At 49.5% G+C, this 19,027-nt stretch overlaps 2 protein-coding genes across 2 annotated transcripts in view; one reads left to right on the top strand and one right to left on the bottom strand.

The window, feature by feature from the left end:
* Positions 1 to 3,795: 3,795 nt before the first annotated feature.
* Positions 3,796 to 10,272, top strand: LOC123062642 (auxin transporter-like protein 1). Its single transcript, XM_044486242.1, has 7 exons — positions 3,796 to 4,249; positions 4,421 to 4,677; positions 4,782 to 4,967; positions 5,434 to 5,546; positions 5,624 to 5,905; positions 7,780 to 8,245; positions 9,706 to 10,272. The coding sequence occupies exons 2-7, from the start codon at positions 4,471 to 4,473 to the stop codon at positions 9,934 to 9,936; spliced, it is 1,485 nt and encodes a 494-aa protein (XP_044342177.1). The 5' UTR covers positions 3,796 to 4,249; positions 4,421 to 4,470; the 3' UTR covers positions 9,937 to 10,272.
* Positions 10,273 to 12,144: 1,872 nt separating this feature from the next.
* LOC123062641 (nuclear pore complex protein NUP62) overlaps positions 12,145 to 19,027 on the bottom strand; it is a gene marked incomplete in the record, with an annotated part of 7,409 nt that continues 526 nt past the window's right edge. The window contains 9 exon segments of the mRNA XM_044486241.1: positions 12,145 to 12,347; positions 13,277 to 13,375; positions 13,442 to 13,529; positions 13,669 to 13,772; positions 14,783 to 14,860; positions 16,987 to 17,109; positions 17,254 to 17,335; positions 17,440 to 17,527; positions 17,786 to 19,027. Of these exon segments, the coding sequence (XP_044342176.1) occupies positions 12,255 to 12,347; positions 13,277 to 13,375; positions 13,442 to 13,529; positions 13,669 to 13,772; positions 14,783 to 14,860; positions 16,987 to 17,109; positions 17,254 to 17,335; positions 17,440 to 17,527; positions 17,786 to 19,027 (1,997 nt within the window).

Genomic DNA, 19,027 nt, shown 5'->3' with positions numbered 1-19,027 from the left:
ACCTGCCCATCCGTCCAGATTTTGAAGATAATCAAGTTGTTATGACTGAAAATGAATTATCATCTGCCCAAGCACGAGCCAAGAAGGAGCAGGCGAGGAAGGAGAAAGCTGCCAAGATGCCAACTCAAGAGGAGGCATCTGAGTATTTCTTGAAAACCAAACAAGAGCAGCTTGGTTACTTGATTGCATCCACACTGAGGATTGAGCAAGGACTGGCCACCCTCACTCAGAATCAGCAGAGCTTAGAGAGGATCATGGAACAAAAGTTCTATGACTTGGATGTCAAAGTAACAGAGATTCAGTCTGCAGTGGAACAACTTCAGGATGACATGCAGGAGAGGAGAGGCAAGACTACAACTGATGCATTTGCCAGAGTGCCAAGAGCTCAGAGATCACATGCAGTGCCAGTTGCTGACACCAGAGCCACCACTTCTGCACCAGCTACAGCTTCAGTTCCACCAGCTCCAGCATCTACTTCAGCCTCAACTCCAACCACGTCTACCGAAGGCTTCGTCCTTGGAGTGCTCCGAACTCCACCACCACCTGAAGATCAAGCCTGAGTGTCGACTTAGCACTATGCATTTTCTAGAAACTTTTTGGTAACTTGTTGACAAAGGGGGAGAAAATGTATAAATCATAGGCTTCGAGAGAGAGTGTTGCTTTTAGTGTTGCTTTTATTATCTCTTGTTTTATTTGGTGGTTTTTTGAACTTTGTTTGCTTTTGAGTGCTTGAGATACTATGCCGTTATCTGTGAGACATTGATGATCATGTGTTTGATCATAAGCTACACTTAATGTTTGCTTAATATTATCATCTTATTTATATTATGTGATCATTCACTATTCTTGGTGATGAGTGCATGTATTTCATTCTTATCATTTTAAGCGCTCCACCAAGATGTATGTGACATGGAAGAGTAACCCATGACTCTAACTCTTTGTGCATTTGTAGTCCAAAGCAAATTTTAAATATGCACAAAATTAGGGGGAGCTCTTACTTGTCACATACTTCTCAAAGCGACGATATATTTCATGCTTATTATCATTTGTCGAAGCTTTGATCTATATGTTGTCATCAATTACCAAAAAGGGGGAGATTGAAAGTGCAACAATCCCTAGGTGGTTTTGGTAATTCATAACAACATATAGCTCATTGAGCTAATGCTATTCCAAGATGACTATTTCAGGAAAGCTCAATGATTGGCATGGCATGAATGTGAAAGTGGAACCCTCAAAATGCTAAGGACAAAGGATTGGCTCAAGCTCAAAAGCTCAAGACTCTTCATTTTATATTTTAGTGATCCAATATCACATTGAGTCTTTAGGAAAAGCCAATACTATCAAGGAGGGATGGGGTGTTGCTTAATAAGCCTCTTGCTTCATGTGCTTAGTGATATGCTCCAAAACCCTCAACTACTTTCCCATATCCACATATGACCTAAACCCTAAGCCAAACTCGGTCCTACCGATTCTTTCTATCCGGCGCCACCGAGTTTCATTTGTCATAAGCCACTGCCAAACCCTAGCAATTCGGTTCTACCGATAGGGATCTCGGTCTCACCGAGATGGGATTGCAAACTCTCTGTTTCCCTTTCGTAACTTTTCGGTCTCACCGAAAGAGCGAATCGGTCCCACCGAGATTGCAATGTAAATTTAGTGTTTCCTTTTTGTAACTTTTCGGTCTCACCGAAAGAGCAAATCGGTCCCACCGAGTTTGCCTGATCAACTCTCTGGTTAGCTAATTACCAAAATCGGTCTCACCGAGTTTGTGTAATCGATCTCACCGAGATTACGTTATGCCCAAACCCTAACCATATCGGTCCTACCGAGTTGCATGTCAGTCCCACCGAAAATCTCTAACGGTCACTAGGTTTACCTTTTCGGTCCGACCGAGTTTGTTGATTCGGTCCCACCGAGATTGGAAAACTGTGTGTAACGGTTGGATTTTGTGTGGAGGCTATATATACCCCTCCACCTCCTCTTCATTCGTGGAGAGAGCCATCACACATACACAATTCCAACTCATATGTTCTGAGAGAGAACCACCTACTCATGTGTTGAGACCAAGATATTCCATTCCTACCATATGAATCTTGATCTCTAGCCTTCCCCAAGTTGCTTTCCACTCAAATCTTCTTTCCACAAAATCCAAATCCTATGAGAGAGAGTTGAGTGTTGGGGAGACTATCATTTGAAGCACAAGAGCAAGGAGTTCATCATCAATACACCATTTGTTACTTCTTGGAGAGTGGTGTCTCCTAGATTGTCTAGGTGTCACTTGGGAGCCTCCGACAAGATTGTGGAGTTGAACCAAGGAGTTTGTAAGGGCAAGGAGATCGCCTACTTCGTGAAGATCTACCGCTAGTGAGGCAAGTCCTTCGTGGGCGATGGCCATGGTGGGATAGACAATGTTGCTTCTTCGTGGACCCTTCGTGGGTGGTTTCTTCTTCGTGGACCCTTCATGGGTGGAGCCTTCCGTGGACTCGCGCAACCATTACCCTTCGTGGGTGGAGCCCTCCGTGGACTCGCGCAACCGTTACCCTTCGTGGGTTGAAGTCTCCATCAACGTGGATGTAAGATAGCACCACCTATCCGAACCACGGGAAAAACATCCGTGTCTCCAATTGCGTTTGAATTCTCCAAACCCTTCCCTTTACATTCTTGCAAGTTGCATGCTTTACTTTCCGCTGCCAATATACTCTTTGCATGCTTGCTTGAATTGTGTGATGATTGCTTGACTTGTCCTACAATAGCTAAAATCTGCCAAGAACTAAAATTGGGAAAAGGTTAAGTTTTTATTTGGTCAAGTAGTCTAATCACCCCCTGTAGACATACTTTCAATCCTACACATATTATTTATTCATCACTTAAAATGCATCATCTCTTAGTGTGGTCTTTTAGGAGATACAAGAGCCCTCAAACATCTTATGTTAGTTTTCAGAGAGAGTAGATTTTGGCGACTCCCATCCCGACGGACTGTACCTTGGTACAACGGACCCCACTAAACTAGGAGTATGCGAGTACAGTTAGACGATGAATAGTGTCACCCTCAATGATTGTTTTATCTACTACTAAAATTCAATGGTCATTTGATGGACCAAGTCCTAGACTCATACCCCGTATTAGCACCCAAGAAGTGGCCTTTCCAGTGGGACGTACGGCCTGTGGTGGCCAAGCAAGGCTCGTACGTACAGCAGCAGACCATCCCTCCCCTCCCCTACCGGCGGCCGGGCCCCGGACTCACACCCACCCACCCGGAGATGGCAACATTCAACCCAGCCGGGCGTCAGCCATGAGTAGTTTCAGTACACACACAGAGATGTTCTTCTTTCTTTGGCACTCACACTCTCTGAAGAAGATAAAAGAAAGGGATCCAGCAGCAGGGATGGATGGAGCGAAGACTTTTTACATGCCGGCAGTTAATACGGCCGGCCTCTGCTCCTGCCGTTGCTTCGAACGCTTCCTCCTCCTCCTTCTGCTTCCCCTGTGGTGTGGTGAATTTTTTAGTCGGATCAAGTCACCGCCATAAAGAAGGCCCACGTCGGGGGGCCGAGATTTACCACTCCCACCCACACCCACACCCACACCCACTGTTCTCTCTCTCCACTGCACCCACGAAGCGCAGACGCGTGCTCCACGTAGCCACAGAGACACACACAGAGAAGAGAGAGAGCAAAAAAAGATTAAGAAAGAATAGACAAAATGGAGGAGAGGAGCAAAATGCAAAAGGGGTGTTGGAAACGAACGCCGAGCCGAGGTGTTCGTTCGTTGTTATAAAGCCGCAACTTGTTCCCTTCCCCCTCCCTCCCAATCTGCCTGCGCTCCCTCCCTCATCACTCTCCCCCCTCCCCGCCGGCGGCTGACCTTTCTCTCTGCCGTCGCCTACGAGCTAGGAGGAGTAGGCTACGGGTGAGCGATAGCCCGCAGCTCTGTCCCGCCATTACTCCTCCCTCGTAACAGAGGAAGCAGAGAGCAGAGGAGGCGGAGAAGGGCCGGGAAAGAGCACGCCGGCAGGCAGAGAGTAATTCTGCGGCCGTACCTTCACCCGGGCGGCGCGGCGGCCACCACCACCACGCTCCTAGGCTCCTAGCTAGCTACCGTAGCTACGAGCGAGCCAGCCAGCCAGCAGAGAGCCCACTCCTGCATCAATCGCACAGTAAATTCCGGCGCGCCCTGCATTCACTGCCCCGTCCGTCCGTCCGGCCGGCCAAATCTTTTCCCCTGCTCCTCCTCCTCCTCGCGAGAAAAGGTTCGTCTCTCTTCTCTTCTCTTCTCTTCTCTTGGTGCCGGCGTTTCAGAGGCTGCCGCCGCCCCCGTTTCGTTTTATATTGGCCTCCTCCTGCCCTCGTATTGGGCGGAGGGTCTGCCTGTGCTGTCCTCCTGGATCTTGATCCCTCTGCTCTGCTCCGTCCGTACACAGCACACAGCAAAGCACAGCGCAGCGGAGCCGCGTGGTGAGAGGACGGGAGGATGGTGCCGCGCGAGCATGGGGACGAGGCCATCGTGGCGGACGGGCACGGCAAGGAGGAGGAGGTCGGGGTGATGGGCGTGAGCAGCGGCGGCGCGGACGGCGACGAGGAGCAGCACGGCGGCGGCGGCGGCAAGTTCAGCGTCGCCAGCTTCCTCTGGCACGGCGGCTCCGTGTGGGACGCCTGGTTCAGCTGCGCCTCCAACCAGGTATGTACCATGTCTGTCTTCCTGAGCGTCGATCGCCATGACGTTGAAGAAGAAGAAGATGATTGACTGATGATGAACGGAACGGGATGGGATGTTGGTTGCAGGTGGCGCAGGTGCTGCTGACGCTGCCCTACTCCTTCTCGCAGCTGGGGATGCTCTCGGGCATCCTGCTGCAGCTCTTCTACGGCTTCCTCGGCAGCTGGACCGCCTACCTCATCAGCGTCCTCTACGTCGAGTACCGCTCCCGCAAGGAGAAGGAGGGCGTCAGCTTCAAGAACCACGTCATCCAGGTACCCACCCCCTGCCCCTTCCTGCAATCCATGGCGTGCTCCCCTCCCTCTTCTTCGCTAACGGTTTGCAGTTCCCGGCCGGCTTCGTCAAACGGGCACGCCTTTCTGTCGGCTGCAAAAATACGAAAATGCTCTCCCTTTTTCAGCGAAAAAATTAATCAAAAACGTCCCTGCTTAGCCTCACGCGTTAGATATGCAGTCTCCTCATCCTCAAGTTGCTTGTCGAAGGAAAAGTGTGAACTGCAAGTCTGCAAATGCAGCGGGCAGAGTGCCTTCCTTAATCCTCCCCTTTTAGTCGCAAAACCAGACCCACATTTGCCCCCAAGTAGTAATCACTATGCTTAATGGTTAAAGCATGACAGTACGCATGTACTGGAAACATGGTGAGGAGTAACTGTGGTTGATTAATGGCGAAGAAAGGAAGAATTACTAATCATGAAGCTGCGATGTTGACCTCCCTTCGCAGTGGTTCGAGGTGCTGGACGGGCTGCTGGGCCCGTACTGGAAGGCGGCCGGGCTGGCCTTCAACTGCACCTTCCTCCTCTTCGGCACGGTCATCCAGCTCATCGCCTGCGCCAGGTCAGTCCGTCGCCCTCACTGTGCGCCCAGCTCAGTAGCTGAGATTTAATTAATTTATTTATTTTAACTTGGTACAGTAACATCTACTACATCAACGACCGGCTGGACAAGCGGACGTGGACGTACATCTTCGGCGCCTGCTGCGCCACCACCGTCTTCATCCCGTCCTTCCACAACTACCGGATCTGGTCCTTCCTGGGCCTGGGCATGACCACCTACACGGCCTGGTACCTGGCCATCGCCGCGCTCATCAACGGCCAGGTGGAGGGCGTCACCCACACCGGCCCCAACAAGCTCGTCCTCTACTTCACCGGCGCCACCAACATCCTCTACACCTTCGGCGGCCACGCCGTCACCGTGTGAGTAAATTATTATACGCTCATCTCTTCAGTAAGTAAATTAGTAGTGCTCTGAAGAAGAAGAAGAAGAAGAAGAAGAAGAAGAAGAAGAAGAAGAAGAAGAAATAGGGCGGTGAGCTTTCCGCCGGGCCGCAGCTTTTGCCCGGCGATCGGGAGGACATGTCTGGATTGGAAACCCGGCTCTAGCTTCCATTCCGATGGTCCCCCGTCCCCGGTCCATGGTACTTGCCGCAGCAGCTGCAGCACCACACTAACACTAATGTACTCTCCACAGTGGTAGCATAAGTTAATCTTGATTAACTTACTGAGCAAGATTGTAGCTTTGCATCTAGCCAGCCCCATCCATCCACCCCGTGGGGCGGCACGGATCCCGATGCACAGCCAGGGGCACTTAAAAACTTCCATCTAGGCCGTGGTGGTGGGAACCGGCCTCCTTTGGTTTAGGGTTAGCTTAGCTTAGCTTAGCTAGCTTGCGGCCATGAGTGAGTCCTGGTGCGCTCATGTGCGGTGATGCATCCAAAAGGTCCTCCCTGCCGGTACTAGCACCCACTCACTCACACACACATGAACATGATACAGTCTAGTCTAGAGGAGGGGGGAAAAGAATTGGGGCGCGGTGTATTTTAGATCTCCGGCCACCATGCATTAGACTAGAGCCCTTTATTCCCATTGCTCCTCTGCCTCCGCGATTACTTAACTACTAATCAAAACTTGATTGGATCATTGGTGTTTCCTGGTAGCTAGCTAGCTTAGCCATGATTTGAGGCCATGCGCGGGGGAATAATTAGCGTCGTCTTCGTCACTGAGTGCGGCGTTCAAACACCCTGGTCGCTGCTCGCTAGTGGCCGCCGTTGGGCCGGAGATTTGAACCGTTTTTATTATATTAATAGTAATCTCCTCCTACCAGCAGCAGCTTCGGCGACCAGGCCACTACTGTGCAGCATTATTATTATTATTATTAAGCAGTAGCAGGAGATGCATTTTAGTTCTAGATACATTCATTTCTGCGACAAGTAATTTAAAACGGAGGGAGTAGTTGCCTACTATGCAGCTAATGGTGGCGTAAAAACGAGAAAGCTTTGTGGTAGTAGTATTGATGGAAGTGAGTGAAAGAAAAGGACGGGCCATGGCTGGTTGCACTGAACTGAATTGAATTCAGCTAGTGCGGAGCTCACATCAAGATATGCAATCCCGTCCTGGGCGGACCGGGACGTGCGTGAATGTTGCGGCACATCGTCATCGTCATCTGCTGGCGATGATTCCGTTCCGCTCATCTTGCCATCATCTCGACGTTTTGCTTAGCCCAGTGGGGTGAGGGGGACGCAGACCTACTGCTGCTGCTGCCGCCGCTTTAACCAGAAGTTTCGTCGCAAAGAGAAAGATCCCGTGGTGAATTTTCCACTCTGTTCGTTTCTGATCTCCGGCAAGTTCGAAGTCCGGTTAGGTGGTTGCTGCAACTTGTTGGGAGTGGAGTGGAGTGGCATGATTAAATTGATTGATTGTTAGGCGATTGGTAGGAGTATATATAATCTGCAACGGACTTATTTGGTCGTATTTGTCGGGATCCTCTATTATTTGACCGGCTGGCGCGTGCACGCATGTGTTGGTGAGTGAGTGAGCGGAAGCTCGCCCGGCAGATTCCCCCTGCCGCCCCGATCGATCTTCTTCTTTGCAGCCCAACTGCCCACTGCGTGATTAGGAAGGAAGAAGCCTTCTTTTCCGTGTCATCTGACCAACAAACTCAACAACGCATGCATGTGCAGAGGCCGTTTTGTCCGTTAATTTCCTACTACTTGTGTCATTTCATTTATATAAACAGTCGTTTGTCAATAATGGCGGTGATGCTAATGTTGGTTTGCATGGGCATTGGGCAGGGAGATCATGCACGCGATGTGGAAGCCGGCCAAGTTCAAGTACATCTACCTGCTGGCGACGCTGTACGTGTTCACGCTGACGCTGCCGTCGGCGTCGGCCATGTACTGGGCGTACGGGGACGAGCTGCTGGCGCACGCCAACGCCTTCTCGCTGCTGCCCAAGACGGCGTGGCGGGACGCGGCGGTGATCCTCATGCTCATCCACCAGTTCATCACCTTCGGCTTCGCCTGCACGCCGCTCTACTTCGTGTGGGAGAAGGTGATCGGCATGCACGACACCAAGAGCGTCTGCCTCCGCGCCCTCGCCAGGCTCCCCATCGTCGTCCCCATCTGGTTCCTCGCCATCATCTTCCCCTTCTTCGGCCCCATCAACTCCGCCGTCGGCGCCCTCCTCGTCAGCTTCACCGTCTACATCATCCCCGCCCTCGCCCACATGCTCACCTACCGATCCGCATCCGCCCGCGCCGTAAGCCTCCTTTACTCCTTCACTCTTCTCTATCTATCTATACTACATGCATTGCATTTCTTTTTCTTTTCTTTTCTTTTTTTGCATCGAGGAGGATCATACTGTGCTGTACTATAGCTTTTAGAAGAAGCTTAATTAGCATGTTCTTGCTAGTGAATGCGTGATGCTGCCGTGCGCCTAATTTCTTTCAGATCACTGTAGGAAGAGTACTGGTACCACTGCCTTTTCTTCCTTTATTAGATTAGATTAGGGATCCGACCAATGATTGCCAGTAGGATCGTCGATCGATCATCAAGGATGGGATGAGTGAGGCCGTGCATTGCCAGCTCCAGCTGCATGCATGCATGGCCCGGTTCGCTGCTCTTGGTAGCACCACTGCACCACTAGTCCCAGTACCACATCCACGGTCTGGTCCATGGCGCATCAACAGTGCATGGCCCGATTCATCCATGGTCCATGCATGGCGCATCAACAGTGCCCCGAATGCAACGCAACGCGCATCGGAGGCAGAGGGACGTGCAATGGAATAGATAGTGGAGATCCGTGCACGTACCGCATGCACTGTTGACTGCACGGCCCCAGGGTGGCCCCGCCTCCTGCTTAGGAGCGGCACTGCTCCTACCACGAAGAATCCCCAATCATTGAGCCCGGCCAACGACCACATTAATCCGCCCCGACAACGATTTGGATCCTCGATCCCTCTCCCTCTCCCTCTCCTCCGTCCGTCCGTTGGTTCGGCCGTCGCTGCTGTGGATGGATAGCTGCTACGGCATGGCGAATGGCGCTTAGCCATCGCCGTACCGGTGGTGCGTGTCAGTTCCAAGGGTTGGTGCCCCGAATGAGGAGGTCTCCCCCATGTTTAGTGTACCATCCTACATATGGCCCATCCCGTAGGTGAGCCTGCCTGAATGCAGCAGCTGTAGCTGGTCCCTCCCCGGCCGCACAGGAGCAGAGGGCCGATCGTGGGCTCGCCGCCGGCCGGGCCGGTATAGATAGCAACCGTTGACATGGAGGTGTCGGGATCTCCTGTTGCTTTGGGCACGAGTCCCCGGAAGCTAGCCGGGCTACCAGGCGCGCCGGTCGCCGTCGCGGCGTTGGCCTGGCGCGTCTGGACTCTCACTGGCTTTTCGCACGGGTGATGGATGGATAGATAGCATGCGGCGCCGCTGGAGACGGACGTCGACCGATGGGGATATCGTGGCGTGGGTTGCGGGGTCCCTTTCTTTCCCGCTCGATTCCTTCCTTTTCCTCCAGCTTTGCGAGAGAGAAATCGAATGTGGTTTCCTGTACGGATGATAGATCATAGATAGAGAACACGCACAACGTTTCTTTTTGTGTGTGTGCAGCAGCGCAGTGGCTCCGTTCCATGCATCCATCATCCATTTTGTTGTGCATGTTGGTAGTAAATTATGCTCTGTGTTTTACTGATGATTTGTGATCGTTTTGCAACGACTGAACAGAACGCGGCGGAGAAGCCGCCCTTCTTCCTGCCGAGCTGGACGGGGATGTTCGTGCTCAACGCCTTCATCGTGGTGTGGGTGTTCGTGGTCGGCTTCGGGCTGGGAGGCTGGGCCAGCATGGTCAACTTCATCCGCCAGATCAACACCTTCGGCCTCTTCGCCAAGTGCTACCAGTGCCCCAAGCCCGGCGGCGCCGCCGTCGCCCCGGGCCCCTCGGCGTTGCACCACTAGCCCCCTCGCCGTCGCCCGGGAGCGTGACGCCGCCATGCCACCGGCCGGCGGGAAGCCCGCAAGGAGAAGCCCGAGAAGCTTCCCTCTCCCGGCACGGCGGATCCTCCAGTACTGTTGCTTGTTAGGTTTTGGTCGCCTTGTAACATACAAGCCTCGCCTCTCCTCTCCTAGGGTGTCCGTCAGTGTCACACCGCACCGTAGTAGAACATGAGGGTGGCCGGGTCCCTAAGACCCGTTGGGAGTACGTACGTACGTGTCCGTGTGTTTGTGTTTGGCTTGGCTTGGCTTGGCTTGCCCCGCCCAATATATATGTGATGGTCGTCATGGCTTATAAGATTTGCATGCAGCTCCTGGGACAATTCCATACGACGATGAATTGAATTGACGATGCTATTAACATAACATAGCACTACTATCCTCTAGGGTTGTCGATCAGTTTCTTTCATCTTCTTTTTTCATTCACTCTCTCCCCCGCTGGATCGAAGTGTATATTGTAAGCGCAGGCGAGCGAGCGAGCGACTGTGAACTGTAACGGAGACGGTCGATCGGCGTTGATTCCTCCTGCTGGCTAAAGGCAAAACACGGGGGCCATTGTTTAGGGGTCTTCCTCGCTGTTGGCGGCTCGCCTTTTGGCCCGTGCTGCGTCGCTCGCTGCCTTTGGCCCCGGCCCCGGCGGGCGATCATCGGATCTTCCCGGCGGAAATTCTGAAAGGGGCGCCGAGATACGGTGGCGGTGGTGGGTCGGCGCGGGGCATGATGGCGCGCACAACCGGGACCAAACATGCTTGCTCGTGAGGCTGGAACGCGGCGCTGGAGAGTTGTAAAGACGGTACTCTACCACTGCTGGCTTTGCATTGTGATCGTGACAACGACGACGACGGCGACGATACCGATTAGCGGCCCGTCTTATCGCACCGCACCCTCGTCGTACCACGCCGGTGGGTGAGCCTCGCTTTCTTCCCAGGATTGGACTCCACTCCAGTACCGAGTACCGACCCCTGTTGTAGTGGTACGAACCATGTACGTACAGCTCGCAGGATCGGTGCTATTGGCCTGTGCATCACAGAGCATCAAGACGGGCTTTGATTGCAGGGGAGAGAAGAGAAGAGAAGATTGCGCTTTAATTGGGCCATGTGGGAGGTGCAAATGGGGGGAGGGAGGGATTCCCTAATCGCCTCGGGCATCAGGCCGGCCTCCTTGAGATCACATGGCCGGCGGTGGCATGTGCCGTCTTGACTGGTACCCCGCTCCAGATTGCCTCCCCCTTTTGCTTGCCAGTGGTATCTTCCGACCGCCCTCGAGACCGGGGGTTCGGTTCCGCATGTGCTTTCTATGAGTAGCGCACAGCGCGGATGTCTTAATCTGGCGCCAAGTTGCCCGGGCTTCCCCTTGATAATCATATGGTGGTGTGCTGCAATTAATAGTAGTGCTTGCTTCGCCCTGTTGATGCCCGCCAGTATCCGTTGAATGGAATCCCGGGCGGGAGAAGAATACTCGTAGCGACTGTACCTGTCTACCGGACTGTGCTCAGTGCGGACTGCTGTTTGGATGCCATCATATGCCCATGTACCAGTGTGGCTGACGCGCCTGGTCTCGCGATCGCGTGTGCTGTACGGCTATTTTTTACCAGGCCTTTCGTTTCGGGTAAAGGTAGGCGATAGCTTTCTTTTTAGGTGCAAAACAATCTAAGATTCCAAAGCACAGACCAGAGACACCATAGGCAAGCATTAGCATCAATTATCCAAGCAAATAATCATGGAGAACCGGCTACAACACGTCCACGTCTTTTGCTCAATGCATCTTTCCTAAAGCTCGTATGCCTTTGAACAACAAACGAAAGTATCGTAGCAGATCGCGAGGGAAAGCTCAGAAGATATCTGATAGGCCTATAGTTGGCTGCATACGCCAGTGCCCAGCTCAATGGTCAAATACTGCAGATACTTCTTTATTGGATGTCAAATACTGCGGATACTGAGGACACCTGACTCGTCATAGAAAAGCTATACTTCGACTCAACTGATCTGAACGCACTTGGAACCAATCCCACACATAGAGAGACCACAAACCGCGCAGTTGTTAACAGCAGCATTTTTTAAAAATCTGTTATAATGAAGCAAGGCAGCTCATCTAACAAGCAGTTTGAATTCCAATGAACAGTGTCAACGCGGTAAATCATGTTAAGAGCCACATGTCACAGAAGTACTTGAATGAAGGGGAAAGCGATGAAACTTTTATACTCTGAAACAGCAGAACTACCAACATATATAGCATGTTTTAATACCCATGAGCAGACCACCAAATGTCCAACCAGGACTGAATCAGCTTAACCAAAACCTTGGGATTCCTGAGTCGCGCTCAGCCGCAGTACTATTGTTGGGCAGTCTCTGTATTCTGTTTGAGAACTCGTTTGCCTGTGAACAATTGAGGAAAAGGAGAATCAATAATGATTTTGCAATAGCCCATACGACCAACTAATCCCACCAAATAAGCACTGTTAAAAGAACATGTGCACCTAACATAACAACAAGTGAAGAAAAATAAATTATTGGGATCAAGTTTCTCTTATTACATTCAAAGGCAAGATTTCACCAAAACCATGAAAGGATGGTATCGAGAAAAAAGCAGGATTCCGCAGAACAGTACATACAGATACAGGGATGAGCTCCAGGGATTTGCTCAGAGGCAACATTCCATCAAACAGTGTCAGCACAGGAATCAAGTTCCTAAACTCAGCTCAACAGCAGGATTCTTATTAGATCATAGCGCACACTACTGGAAAAAACTATTCTGTGTCATATCAGCATTATTGGTAGCACCTATATTCTCAAAATGTAGGACTGTAGGGATGCAGAAGGTATATACTGGAGAAATAGATGAATTAACGAAAAATATTAGCTGGGCACAATGCAAGGTAACACCTTCAGAACACATCAGAAATTACGGAACAGAAACAGGAAATGTGGCACAATTTTTGGGGTTACCCCCGAATGCAACTAGCATGTGGACGTGATAAACAAAACATTTGAACTACTCTAAAAAAATTAAGGATAAAGAAAATATATTAAGATAATCCTCTGAACTTTCCACACGAGATAATGAAACTTCAACCCCCTGAGATGGTTTTGCAACGCAGTTTGGACTTCCTAAGCTCCATATTTTTTTAATAAACAACCCCAAAACCACCTTGAGGGGTTAAACTATCGGTTTTGTATGTTCAGGAGGTTAGGTATCTGATTAGATAGTTTAAGCAGTTATGTAGGCCAAGCACCAAAGTTCAGGGGGTAATCTGGACTTCTTCAAAATATTAATGAAGAAACAATCACAAAATGGGAACCCTGACCTTCTCGTCAATCCACATTAGAGAGCGCAGCTGATTATCCAGTATCCGGACAGCGACATCAAATGGTGCCATGTTATCTGTAGCCTCAAGCTCACCACCCTGCATTGGACAAGGAGACTCAAGCAATGCTCATTACAAGACAAATGTTATAATCTGAATATTTACCTGAGTAGAGTTCATGGTCTGAATGATGGATTTTACTTGTTCTGTCATATGCTGCAACTCATTCTCCACAACTTCACCTTGCTCGTACCTTTGCATTGCCAAATAATTTGGTTAGAGATTTCATTTCCGAAATGAGTTGTATGATTTGTTTACTAGAGATTAAAAAGTCAAACTAAACCCAAGACTGAAATAACAAAGCTAAAACAGCCAAAATACATTGAACTAACATTATATCCCTTGCCGAGGCAGCCTCATCTTCACGAAGTAAGACCCGTTCATCCTGGAATATACGTTCGGCTTCCTCCTCCATGCTCTGCAGAGCCTTGTCCACCTGCAAATATAAAACGTGTAGGTTGTAAGCACAAAGCTGAATAATTAACCTCTGCAGATTCACTATGTATGGATAAATCGCTAAAAAGATTAAACTGGAACTCCAGTAATGGACCTTTACGTCATTGATTATCCAAAAATATTTAGCTTGCCAATCAAGTTCTAATACCCAATGTGTGGGCTTAATCTTGGTGACCAGAAAATTCCAGCACATAAGCACTCACATCAGTTCTATCAGATTATCTATATTGTGCCTATGGAGTACTTCTTGAGCATTGTGTATTAAATAATTTGATAGACAACCTAGCTATAAGTCAATTCAACATGTTAAGCAAATATCTGCAATGCAAATTCTGAACAAGCATGACAATCTCACTCAACTGAATTTCCAATTGGTAAATGACTTTACAAATGGACAATCAATTAAAAGGAAACAAAAACATGACTGTGGTAGCTAACTAACATAGTAAGTAAATAATACATTTAACAGAAGGCCTAATTGATTGTGCAATTAAATTGTATGATAGGAGCTATGCTAAAGAAAATCACAAAAAATGTGCATCTAAGCCTCAACTCGGTGGCTCTGTCAATGACATCACTTAAAAACCATTGGCGTGACTTTAAAACCTCAGATTTTTGTAGAAAAATGCACTAAATTCTTGCAAAGATAAAACCTCAATATGGCAATTTTGTATCGTCAATTTATTATAGCTATAGACCACAAACCTTAGGTGCAATCTATGAGACATTTGAACACACAAGATAGGAAGAGACCTCGAGCTATCAGGCATAAAAATATCTCTGGTCGACACCTCAACATATATCTCAAACCATTTTTTTCCGACAACAGAAGTCCAGGACAGCTTATAAATAGTAGTATGTCATATAAAGGGAAGCAACTCAATATGCCATTCGAAGATCAAATAGAATGAGACGTTAAACAAACACAAAGAAAAACTAAGTTATAACTAATATATGAGCAGACAAGAAAAAGTTCACACCGCCACCCACCTCTTTCTGATGAGTTTCTATTAACTCAAGTTGCCTCTCCAAGCTTGTTTGTGTTTCAACAACTTTGGCCACATCAGCCTGGAAGAGGTAAGGAGTCAGGATGAAACATAACTATGAAAATTTACTGTGAACATCATGATTCAAGAGAGCTGCTATGTACTGATCTGAAACGCATCAAATGGACTCTAGACAAATAATTAGGGTTGATTAAGTACTGGTTTCTATTCCTTTTCATTTCAAATCAACTACTATTAATATTTTAAATTACTTATTTCAATGATGGAATTGGTTGACTTATTAAGGCCCCATCTGTCTCTCCAAAATACTTGTTATGTTAACTCATGGAACACAAAATAGTGTAACTGATACTACTAATTTGGCAGCATGCCATGTTTACCCTGGTTAATGAAAGACCATCACTACTTGGCATTGGTCCAATTGGAGAGAATGTGTATATCTGTCAATAATTTGAAATTTTAGCTAAACGGTGCATACTGGGCAAGTATTGAAACAAGTCCAAGGAGCTGAAACAACAAATAAGTTGAACCAGAGGTAGCATTGACATGGGAACAATCCTAAGTGGTTGTTTGGATAGTAAAGATTAGCGGTGGGTTTACAGAAAGCAAGTTTTTATCTTTAGCCAGGTTTTAGCAAAATCGGTTTTGCTTACTGTTTATATGAAGAATTAGTTTATAGAATATATTGTTTGGGGCTAGTAAGTGCAAACCAGTTCTATCTATCACCTTGTTTGGAGGATATCAGTTCCTATTCTCCAGTCCGTGAACGCGGTCGTCTCTTTCCCCAAGCGGGCCATCGCACACACAAGTTGTAATTTCAATTCCTGCTCCGCCCTCGTCTCCTACACACCGCTATCGTCACCCATCGGGCCTCGACAGCTCCGCGCACGGACACTGGCTGGCGGCCGCTACATCCCCTGCCCCTGTGCGCCTAGGTAGACGGCGGCTGCATCCTCTGGACCCAAACCTGAAATTTACCCACTCATACAGAGGGACTCGACGGAAGGTGCCGTTATCCGAGATCAGCACGAGCACGCAGACGCACACGCACATGCCCTCGCTAGTCGCTGGCCTTGAGCTTCAGGAGCTTGTCTAGGATGTCATCACCGGCAGGGCGTGGCTGGGCACCATCCTGTATGTGAACTTGGTATACATCAACCGGCCGGTGACGTACATCACGCGGCATGTGTCGTTGATGGGTAAAACACACACAGCATTGTTTGTGCTAGTAGCTCTGGCGGCCGGCGAGCGGGACCCTGGGCACAAAGGCAACCGGGTTGGTGCTAGGTCTGTCACCCTTCAACGTCGGACGCCTGAGAGGATCCGGCAGTGCCGCAACGATGCGGCGGCGGCCATGCCATGGCTGGACGACGAGGGCGATCAATTAGTAGCGATGGAGTATGCGCAAAACACATTTGTAGAAAAACTACTAATAGTCGCTTTTCCAAAAAGGCAGTACATTCCACCTATCCAAACAACTCCTAAAGTATATACAATATGTTAACACGATTTAAGATTCCCTCATAACTCATAAGTCATGTACCAAGTCTGAAACCGAGTGGATTTCTTTTTTGTCCCATATTTTTCTGTTCTATTTTTTTATCAGATATGCATATACAGTATGCCCCGGAATAGCCACGTCCTGAGTCCAAAATTCTGTTGTTTTGGATGCTCAGGGGTGGGAAGTTCTCTTGTAATGCTAGAGAGTTTGCCGGTGTGTTCAATCTACCATCTACCATCTGGAGATGCCTTGCCCCAACTGCACTTACTTGACCAGATGACTGAAAAGGAGAAAAGGAGAAAAGGAAAACATCTGGCTAAAACCTGGATAAGCCTGAATTGCCTTGCATTATACTCCCTACATCCTCAATGTAGGTCGTCTTAGCCATCCTCGATGCAGTGCTTTTAACATAAAACAATGGAATATGCGACCTTTGTGTTGACCACTATCTTCAACAAACGCATTAGTTGACAAACTAAAATTCAGGAAGCATATGTATACTTTAAAGAGCTTTGGTTAGACCTAAAAGCAAAAGCTTGCATGAACTGAACTAGAAAGCAGAATTTTAATGAAAAATACTGTCTGTTCTCAGTTCCTGTTATAATTCAGTAAGAGAGCTGGTGCTCCAACACATAACATTAATGGAAGTTTAACACATATAAAATTGGCTACAAGACAAGACATACCTCAAGCCTTATAAGAACATTCCTGTTTTGCAGAATTCTCCTGTCCCATTCAGATATGGCAGTGGCATGCTTCCGGAACTTTGCTGTGCGATCTTGAAGCCCATTGTTCCAGTCCCTAATAATCTATAATAGGTAATTCCATGAGACTTCAATACTAAAACATCACTAGTTTACTGTGCAGCTAAGGTAAAGATGTTCAGAAAGCACAATAGAAGACCAGTCCAGCCTGGAACAAACGACAGTACTTGAAAAGGATAAGTACAATACCTCCTCGACACATTTACCAACAATTTCTGACGGAAGCTTAGCTGCTTGAGGTGCTGCTGGAGTGATGGCACTCGTACTAGCTCTGCAGAAAGAATACAAGAGGAACGTTGTGGAAAATGTTAAAACCTTACTACGCAAGTTCAGTAACAGGCCATAGTAGAAATAAATTGAGGGTGGATGTACAACCCAGTGCTACTAGCTTGAACAGCTGAGGAAGTCGCCTGACTTGTGGTGGCGATGGTGGCTAGTGTGCTTGCGGCTGTCGTAGAACCACCTGTGCAATACACACACTTAATATCCTCAAGATTGCCAAAGTTTTCACTTAGGAATTTAGTAAACAGATATAGTGGAACAAAAACTGCCGACATTACAAAGAACTAAATTGGTACTGAATCCAATAAGTAGTTCGGGATATGTATATTATTCTCCATTGAAACCTAATTGTTCGGTATAGTGTATAGTATGCCTGAGCTAATCTAAAAGGAAGACACCGAATTGCAAAAGGTACTGAGGATTTAGAAATGTATCTCACCAAGCAGTGTAGACTGAGTTGCCGGAGTTGAGGCAGGAGCTGGTGTGGGCGCTTGCAAGCTAAAACTAGGAAATGCAGATGTTGTGGTAGAAGGAGTCGTGGCTGCAGAAGTAGTGATAGTGGTGGCAGTGGTTGTAACTGCTGCTGCTGATGACGCCGGCGGTACTGTAAAGCTGAAACCGCTAGCGGAGAACAGTGATGACCCCGAGGTTGCTGATGGTGCAGTCGATGCACTCGCTGCGGAAGCAGAAGCAAATGTTGGCGTGGGAGTAGCAAAAGATGCACCAAACGGGGAGCTAAGAGAGCTCGCTGAAGACCTTGCAGCTGCACCAGTATTAGAGAACAATGAGGGAGCAGATGCAGCCTGCGAAGTGGCCAAGGAGAAACCACTGGCGGGCGCAGAGGCAGGCGTGGTGGGAGCAGCGGATGCAGTGTTTGAGAACGAGAAGGCAGAGGCTGAGGGAGCACTCGAGAACAAGGAAGGGGTGGTGCTGGCCGCCGTCGTGCTTCCTGATGACGGCGTGAAACCAAACGACGGAGCAGAGGCAGTAGTTGCTGGCGCTAATGAAAAGCCAAGGGATGGCGCGGTCGTGGCAGTGGTTGCTGGAGACGATGCCGCGGCGTTGCTGAACAGCGGCGCGGTGGAGGTGGATCCAAACAAGGACGAACCAGTGGCGGGCCCAAACAGAGACGGTGCGGAAGCCGAGGTAGTGGCGGTGCTAGATGCGGCGGGCGCGCCGAAGCCGAATGATGGTGCCGAGGCGGCGGCGGAGCCTGATGCCGATGAGCCGAAGCCGAAGCCCGTGGCGGCGCCAGAGAAAAGACCTGGAGTGGACGCAGCGGAAGAAGCGCCGAAAATACTGGGGGTGCTGGCGGCGGCGGTGGTCGCACCGAAGAGACCTGGTGTGGCCGCGGGGGAGGAGACGGCGCCGAAGAGGCTCGGGGTGGTGGCCGCAGACGAGGTGGCCGGTGCGCCGAAGGGGCTGGGCGTGGTCGTGGCGGCCCCGAATATGCTAGGCGTGGTTGCTGCGGCGGAGGTGGCGGGTGCGCCGAAGAGGGGAGAGGCGGACGAGGTGGCCGCGGGCTGAGAGAACCCGAAACCAGTGGCCCCGAAGCCAAAGGGGGACGGGGAGGAAGCGGTGGCGGTGGCCGGAGCGGAGGCGGGGGTGGATCCGAAGAGGGACGAACCAAAAGCCGGAGCAGATGAAGCGGTGGTCGCGGAGAAAGGGGAAGAGCCGAATG

This window comes from Triticum aestivum, chromosome 3A (genome assembly GCF_018294505.1).
Source record: "Triticum aestivum cultivar Chinese Spring chromosome 3A, IWGSC CS RefSeq v2.1, whole genome shotgun sequence".
Taxonomy (NCBI): Eukaryota; Viridiplantae; Streptophyta; class Magnoliopsida; order Poales; family Poaceae; genus Triticum; species Triticum aestivum.
Note: the sequence above shows the minus strand (reverse complement) of the source record. Positions and strands in the feature narration are given on the sequence as shown.

Coding starts and splice junctions, on each gene's coding strand:
- LOC123062642 (XM_044486242.1), top strand. CDS start 4,471: ATGGTGCCGCGCGAGCATGGGGACGAGGCCATCGTGGCGGACGGGCAC. Junction 5,547..5,623: donor CAGCTCATCGCCTGCGCCAG/GTCAGTCCGTCG, acceptor AACTTGGTACAG/TAACATCTACTACATCAACG. Junction 8,246..9,705: donor GATCCGCATCCGCCCGCGCC/GTAAGCCTCCTT, acceptor ACGACTGAACAG/AACGCGGCGGAGAAGCCGCC.